This window comes from Garra rufa, chromosome 12 (assembly GCF_049309525.1).
Source record: "Garra rufa chromosome 12, GarRuf1.0, whole genome shotgun sequence".
NCBI classification, from domain to species: Eukaryota; Metazoa; Chordata; class Actinopteri; order Cypriniformes; family Cyprinidae; genus Garra; species Garra rufa.
The window spans coordinates 22,766,883-22,777,184 of record NC_133372.1 but is presented as its reverse complement, the minus strand read 5'-3'; the positions used below and the strand labels follow the sequence as shown (position 1 = coordinate 22,777,184).

Genomic DNA, 10,302 nt, shown 5'->3' with positions numbered 1-10,302 from the left:
ACATATTATTATCTTATTCTGCAAGACCTTATTAAAGACTTGACTTAATCCTTAATCCTACCCAGTTCTTAAACCGAACATCTGCTTTACTAAGTGTTAATAAGCAGTAATTAGGAGGCAAAAGTCATAGTTAATAGTTAGTTAATAGTGAGAAGTGTGACCAGAATAATTTATGTAGTTACCGGTATCTATTATTTATATAGTTTCATGTCTATCCTTGTATCATTAACTTGTCGAGGCTGATATAGGATTTAGAAAGTAATTAGTAACAAGTAATTAAATCGTTTTTGGAGAGAGTAATTTGTGCAGTAATCTAATTACACTGTTAAAGATTAATAATTTATCCAACACTGCTTGAACCTAAACAGTCCCTATTGGTACTTAGCATATGCACATATTAATACCTAAAGTGTAGCTACTTAGTACCTAAAAGGTACAAAATCGCCCCAATGACAGCTTTTGTACCTTTTTTTCTGAGAGTGTTTTTTAGATGCCAGGCATATTTCATTGGCTTTGTAGTTATACTTTGCACAATGACAATAATGCTAAATGTAATCTAATCTGGCATAAATGCACTAACTGCAGAACAATTCTTGGTTTAAGTGCTTTCTAAAAAGACACAGTGAAGTTAGAGCAGGAACTTGATATCCGTAACCATCTACTTCCTGTGTCACTGCATACCTGGGATTGTAAACTTTAAGTTGAGTGAGCAAGATCCATAACTACATATTTCACATAGCCAGACAAACGGTCTCAGGAAATGTTGGCTAAGTAAAGGAAGATGCTTCCTTGGCATTTTTAATTTTATTTTACAATATAGCGACACCGTGTGTTAATTTAGGGTCTAGCATAGCTTCATCGGTTAAACTAAAAGTCAAAATCCTAAACCCCTATATATAAATATTACTCCCTTCCAGGCACGTGTGGTGGGGGGTGGAGAGTGCCCTTTTGTTAAGATTTTTTTTTTTTGTAATAATATAAAAATAAAAAATGTATAAAAAATAACGAATTCGCGACAGCCTGTCCAATCGAACTATTAGTAAAATTAATTAACATTGTTTTAGCTGTAAATAGAAAGACCCTCACGTGACGACCCCACCCGGAAGTTCAGGGCGATTCCGATCACGGTTATAACACCAAGGATAGACAAGTTCGTGGCTGCTGGTAAGTGGTGTTTTCACCAGATTTGATGTTAATGCTGCGTTCCAGGCAGGTTTTTTAACTGGTAAATCACCACTTCAAACCACGACTCACGACTTTGTAGCGTTTCAGGCAAGTCACGCCAAACTGCCTGGGCACATTTATGAATTATTATTAATTTTATATTATTATTAATTTGATTGCAACGTTATATTGTCCTAAGCTCTATATTTCCACCTTGTATCACTTGCAAACACCGCACCCATTAGGGCTGACTTTGTTGTTTCGCGGGCTATGTTACGTCAGAACTGGTAACTGGGAGTACATCGATCTAGTAGGAGTTCACGACTGGGAAGTCACGAGTTTGACTGCCATTCCAGTGCACTTTCACTGGTAGAAGGTCGGAAAAACACAGGTTAGGGGTTGTCTGGAACGCGGCATTATTATAAGAATGACGTGAAGAAAAGAGATTATGCACAAGTATTTATATTATTTTTATAGCTTGTGCATGTGTAGTCTGCTCTGAAATAGCTGTCGATAATGTTAATGTCGTCATGTAAACAAAAGTGCAATTTCACTTCGTGAATCATTCTTGCATTTTGGGGGAGAAAAGGACGTCATGGGCATCTTGGGTCTGTTTTTTTCTTTGTTTATGTAATGCAGGGCTGCAAAATCGCTATCCTGATGTCCCGGGGCTAACGTTACTATGTTTTTCAGTCGGGCTACCAAAATAGTTAACTGGACTGCCCGATGGGCTATCGTAAAGTAGATGGCTCCTGCAGGTCCTTAAAAACTCCTCAATTAGGTTGTATCAAATTTAAAGCCATAAAAAGTATTATATATGTTAAATAGAATAAGAAAAGACTTAATTATAAATTAGGAGGTCTTATATTTGGGGACGGAAAGAAGAGAATCGCAATACGGCTGGATTAAACTTCAAAAGGCAATGATGTAACACATTAAATGAATAAATATGCACACTGCACGTTTCAAAGTCAAAACGCGGCACTGATGTCTTTATATAAATATATCTGAAGGGAAAGGTCTGTCCTCAGAAAGTGTCATTGGCATTTTCATTTCACGTCTGATAAAACAGTGTTAATGCTGCTTTGTGTATGTCCGTTCCTTTGGAAACCGTAGTATTTCAGCGCTCCTAAAGCGCCCCCTCGTGACAGAGAATCAAATTTTATTTCCACATTTTTCCAATAATGACTGATTGCAGAACAGCAGAACCATACGTCACAGCAGTCACACGGCAGCAGCGCCACGGCAGCAGGCTCAGACGGTAGTGGGCGGAGTCTCCTGCTGCAGCCCAATCAGGTCCCACAAAATATCCGTCCTAAATAGTATTCGAAAATAGAATTGGTATGTCCTAAAAAGTATTACAAAGATTTCCGGACGGTCTACTACAATTTACCTTTAGAATTCGAAGTACGGATTAATGCGCACTCTAACGGCTATTATATTGCCCACAGCACATTGAGTGTTGAACGAGGATTTGATTAGAACTACAAATACGCATAAAAAGTGTAAAAAACTACAAACATGGCGTATATGCGCGACCAACGGATGGGTAGAAAAATGGGGTTTAAGTTATAAATAATCAGTGTGTAACCTTATAAAAATATATATTTATTTAATGTTATTCGCATTATATTTCATGTGCAGCAACATAATGAACTTTTATAATGGCAGAAACAAATGATGAGAGTCTGCTGGCCAAAGAGCCCTTCATGTTTCACTTTGAATTTAAGGATGATATGGACATTTCCTTAATGAGTGTGTGAACAAATCATGCCTCTGGATTAATTGCATGTTTAAAGAGTTTTGATTTATTTTAGGTTTAAACTAATTTAGTTAGGTGAGTAATGTGTGGTTATTATTGTTGTTAAATGTGTGCCTTCTGTGCTATATGTTTTGTTTGATTTTGTAATTTTTTTTTTGGAAAATCCAATTTGTGATGGGTATAGTGTATAGTACATGGTATTATGTACAATGAAAAATTGGTTAATACTGAAATGATTAGGTAAAAAATATAGTTTAACTAAATAAAAACATTCTATTGCTCAAGTTTTGTTTTGTTTTTTGTTTGAGCTTTGTACTCAGTTTATACTGTTTAAAAATATATGGAAAAATATAGACGTTTTTCCTGAACGCGGAAGTAAGTCCGACTCTTAACTGAAAGAATGCTTTGCATTTCCGGTCTGCATTGTTTCTAGTCAAATTAGGGTATATTCCGAGCTAATAAACTAATGTTAAACCTATTAAAATGTTTTTAAAAAGCACATGGCTCCATAGCGCCATCACTTGGCAATGTCGCAATGACCGTAATTTGTCAGTACCTCACTTTAATGAGTGTGTAGATGACACGAAGCAACGGATGTTAGCTACATTAAAAACAGATGGACGCTATTTGAATGGGTTCCTATGGAGACCGGAACAGAAAAGCATTCAATCTGACGTTAGAATTCGTAATGGCGGCGCTCATCGTTTACTCAGGAAAAAGGTCTATAAGTTGATCATTATTTTCACCCACTTTCGATCTCAGATGGAGACTCCGCCCACTACCGTCTGAGCCTGCTGCCGTGGCGCTGCTGCCGTGTGACTGCTGTGACGTATGGTTCTGCTGTTCTGCAATCGGCCCTATCTCCATTTTTCAGCTCTATGGTCAAATTATTGCAATGATCGACCTACGTTTTTATGCGGCAAACACATAGAGCTGTAAATGTGAAAGAAGTTAACGTGCCTTCTAAAAACAATTAAGACATTAATATTTATGTTCTAAATAAATATAATAAATGATAAGCTCGATTGATCCCTTTTAATGGTATAAAGGTGTATAAGATATTTTGTTTTTGTGTGAACCTGTATCTGAATTATAAATCATGTTATGCCTTAATATCCTACCGTCTACAATCTTACAATACAATACATCAGGGGCAACATATATTTTATATATAATATATAATAGTGACCAGTGACCACACAGGTTTTAATATAACAGCTGTTATTTGTTATTGTGTTTAACAGAGAGAAGAAAATCTTTACGTTTGACAATTTAATACACAACAATTTCTAATCAAAATGAATAGGTCCAAAGAAAATGTTTTTAATCGTTTAAACATTAAAATGTTTTTTTATGTTCCGTTTCTTTCTCAAAACTGCTTTACAGCATTGGCTGCTAGAAGCCTCTGTAATAATACGTATATCAGCAAGGAATGTGTCACAATATACAGTACAGTATTGCTGTACTGATGTTTTGAGCACAGCCCTATTTAGAGAGCCCCTTTTATAGTGATAAAAATATTACTAATTCTATTGTTTGAGTCCTGAACTAAACATAAATGCAATTAAAACTTCGAATAATGCATTATTTGTCTTATTAATGACATTGTTACTTGTTACATAAGTAACTGGATGCCTACAATGAGGTGATGGACCCGAGGGGCTCTTTAAAGTCTTGTTCCAGGTGCCCTTTTTATACTTTGAGCACCTACCCCTTTAAAGGTCTCTGCACGGCCCTGCCCCCTTCCACCCAAAGCTTTATTTTTTCCTTAAAAAGCGAATGAGACCATGAAGTTTTAACATTTTTATTATTAAAATATTCAACTACAAAAACAGACTATAAACACTATTTACATGATAGCTATCAGACAGTTTTCCTTTACACGAACAGAAACAATGGTATGACATTTTTTTTCCAGTATTTTGTGCGATCTTGCTGTAGGAGAGAACCGGGCTTGAACGAATGGTTGAATGAAAATACTTGTAGGTTTTGGAGACTGAACAAGCAATAATTCAAAAAAATTCCCTGAGGGATTTGACGGACACTACATGTCAATATCTCATAATATTTACATTGAGGTATGCTATTTGATGCAGATAACTCCTAAATCATATGGTCAAGGTCATCTACAGATCTGGAGCTGTAAATGAACAAATATACGTCCATAGGACAATGTAGACAATAAAAGGTGACCAGTGATGCAAGAAAGGGTCAACAATGACAGTAATGCATCCTCATTTGAACTAAGACTGAGAGAAGCAGTCACTCCCCAAAGTCGTCATTGGTTCAGCCTCCTAAAACAGAAAAAGAAAAAAACATTCAGTATGTGATTGATGCCGTCATATGATTTTGTTAATTTCTATCAGATGTAAAATATACTCACAACTATTGTTGTTGTTTCTGAGTTCTTCTGTCTGATGAGAGAGATGAAAGTTGTTAAATTCACATACGCAGCATTTATATACACCAATTTATCAGCTCCGTGCCATGATTTAAAAGAATAGTTCACTCAAAAATTAAAATTCTGTCACTAATTATTCACCTTCAAAACGTTCCAAATCTGTTAGACCTTCGTTCATCTTTGGAACACAAATAAAGATATTTTTGATTAAATCTGAGAGCTTTCTGACAACCTTCTTTAGACAGTCACAGCAATGCAATTATTACGTTCAAGGCCCAGAAAGGTTGTGGTACTCTCATGAACGTGAGATGAATACTGACACAGACAAGACAAAATTGTTGAATAAAGTAATTATTTCCACACAAAATGTATTCTTGTAGTTTTATAAAATTGGTAACGCATTACAAGTAACGCAAGTTACGTAATCAGATTACTTTTTTACATGCAACGCATTACTTTTGCATTTTTAAAAAAGTAAGGCCAGTTACTTTGTTTCCTTTATGTATTTAATCCCATTTTATTAACCAATGTCTTTGCTGCTGACATTTGTTGATCCAATTCAACCACACTTATCACCAAAACTTACTTTAGATGAACTAACATTTGTGCTTAATTTTTCTCTGTTGAACTTTCTTTTCCTACAGTTCTACTGTACAGACATGAATTTACTTTTCCTTCAGCCTGAGCCTTATTCATTTCACTTTTTGGTGTGAAAGGGCTTTTACATTTGCTAAAAATCAAACTTTGTATACTAAAAACGAACAAGCAAGCCCTGCTCATATTTAAAAAGTAATGCAAAAGTAACCCAAAGTAATGTAAATTTTAATAAAAGGTAACTAAGTAACTTAGTTACTTTTTAAGGGAGTAACGCAATATTGTAATCCATTACTTTTAAAGGGGTCATCCGATGCGCATTTTCCACAAGTTAATATGATGCTTTAGGGTCCTAATGAAAAGTTTGTAATATACTTTGATTAAAAATTCTCTATGGTAGTGTAAAAAAACCCACTAATTTTACCTGGCAAAAAATGCCTCTGTTCTCAGCAAGCGATATCAGTACTTGGCCCTTTAAATTTTATGAACCTCTGCTCACCCCGCCTTTCAGTTCTGTGGGGCGTGTAATTACAAAGCACACGGGGTGTTGCCTAGACAACAGTTGGGGGTATAGTTGTATGGTTTGGGGGGAAATGGCACTTGGGGGCTTTGAAGACACTGTACAACCCTATCCATTTAAAATTTAATTTAAAAACCGGAGTTGGAACCGAAAAAAGATGACACCCGCAGAAGTTCGGCAATTACGGCTTATACTGGACCTGTCTGAATGGTTAGTAAACTTAATGTCACTTTGATTTATCTTTATATGTACTGGCAGGGTAGAGTACTGAGAGAGATACGAACGCGATGTGTTTACTGTGGTAAAGAGAGGAACACGGTGTGTTTACTGAGGTATAGCTGATTGAACAAGAGCAAAAGTAAGAGAGTAAGTTAACATAACTTACCCCGTCCTAATATTGAAATACATAAATGTGAGTGTTATGGTCTTTACTCATGTGCAGTTGCAGGCTGTAAACACGTTTGCAGGTATTGCGTTAATCATTAACAGACACCGTTTTAAACCATCTAGCCTTACAAAGCTAAGCTTTATACTGACCCTCGTTTATAAAGCAGTATGGTGAGAAATGATTCGTGTAAACATTAACCCATTTAGGAGATCACGGTCACATTCCCTCAGTGCTGTCAGTTTACACTCGGGGCGGGACTATGCTAAAACACTGCTGTCTATCAACTATTGCAGGAGCGGTCTCTGTCGGTGTTACGCCACAACGAAAGGCATCTGAGAATGGCTCGATATGAGAAAGGGCAAATTATTTTACTAAATTAAAAGAAAACTACTGGGCGGATCTTTGTCATTCTAGGGTGGTTGTGTACACACACTCCTAACACACATTTCAGTTCAAACATCTTGTAAAAGTGCATGTGGCACCGGATGACCCCTTTAAAAATAACTTTCCCCAAAACTGGTCCTTACTACCTTTCTGGGCCTTGAACATTGTAGTTGCGTTGCTGTCTATGGAGGGTCAAAAAGGTCTCATCAAGGTTTCATCAAAAATATCGGTAACACTTTACAATAAGGTTCATTGCTTACCATTAGTTAACTACATTAGTTAACATGAACTAAGAATGAACAATACTTCTACAGCATTTATTAATCAGTTAATGTTAATGTTAATTCCAGCATTTACTAATGCATTATTAAAATCACAAGTTGTGTTTGTTAACATGAACTAACATGTATTGAACTAACATGAACAAACAATAAACAACTGGATTTTCATTAACTAACATTAACAAAGATGAATAAATATTGTATTGTTCATTGTTCGTTCATGTTAGTTAATACATTAACTAATGTTAACGAATGACACCTTATTGTAAAGTGTTACCAAAATATCTTTATTTGTGTTCCAAAGATGAATGAAGGTCTTACGGGTTTCGAACAACATGAGGGTGAGTAATTCATGACATAATTTTCATTTTTGGGTGAACTGTTGATTTTAAATTGTGCATGAATTAACAAAGTCAATGTACAATTTTGTCAGTGTACAATGGTTTATGCGTTATACGTACTTGGAGTCTTAGGCAGTACTTTCTTAGGCAGCAAAGGCTCACAGATCTCTCTAAAACAAACATCCTGCTGAACTTTATATGTCCTTTTGTACCTAAAGGGGTGAAAACAGTTGCTCAGCAAAAACAGATATGACTATTGAATCAGACTGGACCAAAACAGGACAATGGAGATATCCAGACAGCAGACACTTACAAATAATGGCAGACTCCATCCTCCCACACAGGGACACTCTTTGTTTCGGAGTAAAGGCGAGTACATGGGTGAGGTACTCGCTGACAATCTGTATACGACAGAGCAGAGAAAGAAAGGAGACAAAAGGAAAAGTTGAACTGAAGATCGTATTACACTCAAAGCTACTAAAGCTTATATTATGTTTTTTTTTTTTTTTTTTTCAGAATGATTTTTTAAAAATTACTTTGGTGAAATTTATTATAGATTCACTGGTGTGTGTTTGCATGCTTGTGAATAAACAGACGTGGTTATACTCACATAGCTCACATCGTCTGCCCTTGAAACCAGCGGCACAGTTGCAGCTGAACGACTCGTTGGTCTGCGCACATGTTCCACCATTCTGGCAGGGCTGAGTTCTGCAGTCTTGGGATGACTCTGAAATTTAATGAAATGTTTTTTGGATACAAACACGTAAACACAATGCTTTGCTACATGAAGAGTTTAAACATTGGCAAGTTTGCAGCTTTTTCATGTTTGGGTTTATTTAGCTGCTCTTTTAAATACACAATCACATGCACATAAATATGCATTTTTTTAAAACAGCTATAAGTCACTTTTTGGAGGGCTGAAACCATAATAGATTACTGATAGATGTGGTTTGTTTATGGTGACTGTCATGCTGTAGATTTTTCAGAATTACATGCAGTGGTATTCTGCCACAGTCTCTCTCTCAGCTGGGACCAATTAGAGAGTTTGAATACCACCAACTGTTCAAACATTCTCCTGTTTTAAGAACCCCCGAACTCCCTGTCTAAAGTTAATCAACAATTTTCACTTGTCGTATAATAATCTTTATAGAGTTTTATCGAAAGATCACCTACCAGATTTAGTCTTTGTCGCTTCTTCAGGAATTTCCAGAGCTAGACTTATCTTATTGGTGGTTTCTTCCATCTTTTCTAATTTGATTGGAGGTTCAGGCTCTGTTTAAAAGATACAATGAGAGAAATAGTTTATTCCTAAAATATCAAGGCAGTTATATACAGTGTTTTCATATATAGTGACTCATTTACAGTTTAGAAAAATGTTATGCATAATACTGTAAATACCATATTATGTTGCTTTATGCTGATTTGTTTTTCTCAAAATTAATTATTTGGCTTTTGTTTTGAAGTACATTTTAGGCTCTTAAAACCACAGCAAATTATTCAAATATTACTTGTAGAACATACAGTTGAAGTCAAAAGTTTACATACACCTTACAGAATCCTTACAAAATGTTCATTATTTTACCAAAATAAGAGGGATCATACAAAATGCATGTTACTTTTTATTTAGTACTGATCTGGATAAGATATTTTACATAAAAGACATACAGTCCACAAAAGAAATTAATAATTTAATTTATAAAAATGACCCTATTCAAAAGTCTTGAACAGTTAAACTGCCTGCTGTTCTTCAGAAAAATCCTTTAGGTCCCACAAATTATTTGTTTTTTCAGCATTTTTGTGTATTTGAACCCTTTCCAACAATGACTGCATGGTTTTGAGATCCATATTTTCACACTGAGGACAACTGAGGGACTCACTGATGCTTCAAAAGGAAACATGATGCATTGAGAGCCAGGGGTGTAAACTTTTGAACAGAATGAAGAGTACATTGTTCTTATTTTGCCTAAATATCAAGGAAACATATTTTCATTTACTACTGCCCTTCAGAAGCTACAGAAAATACGTACATGTTCATCAGAAGACAAAATACATTAAATCTACTCTGATCTTCAAATTCAAATGCATCTTGTTTCCTTCTGAAGCATCAATGTGCATTTGAACCTTCTGTAATAGTTGCATATGAGTCTCTCAGTTGTCCTCAGTGTGAAAAGATGTATCTCAAAATCATACAGTCATTGTTGGAAAAGGTTCAAATACACAAAAATGCTGAGAACTCTTTGTGGGACCTGAAAGAACAGCGGGTAGTTTAACTGTTCAGGACAAACAAGTGACAAACTATATGTATACCACAAGAACGGAGCAATAAACATTTGGATATCAACTTTTTTCCCCACATAAACCTATACACACATTTCGTAACAAATAAAAATAATCACAATCAATTTCATTGATTTGATTGACTGTCTTCAGGAGATTGGAATCAAAATTAACATCAAATGTGGTAAAT

The 10,302-nt window shown here is 35.5% G+C and overlaps 1 protein-coding gene across 1 annotated transcript in view; it reads right to left on the bottom strand.

The window, feature by feature from the left end:
• Positions 1-4,794: 4,794 nt before the first annotated feature.
• Positions 4,795-10,302, bottom strand: part of sned1 (sushi, nidogen and EGF-like domains 1) — a 44,849-nt gene continuing 39,341 nt past the window's right edge. The window contains exons 27-32 of the mRNA XM_073852057.1: positions 9,009-9,107; positions 8,446-8,562; positions 8,149-8,236; positions 7,956-8,047; positions 5,310-5,340; positions 4,795-5,220 (exon numbers count right to left, since the gene is read on the bottom strand). Of these exons, the coding sequence (XP_073708158.1) occupies positions 5,312-5,340; positions 7,956-8,047; positions 8,149-8,236; positions 8,446-8,562; positions 9,009-9,107 (425 nt within the window). The 3' untranslated portion in view covers positions 4,795-5,220; positions 5,310-5,311. The remainder of the gene's footprint in view (positions 5,221-5,309; positions 5,341-7,955; positions 8,048-8,148; positions 8,237-8,445; positions 8,563-9,008; positions 9,108-10,302) is intronic.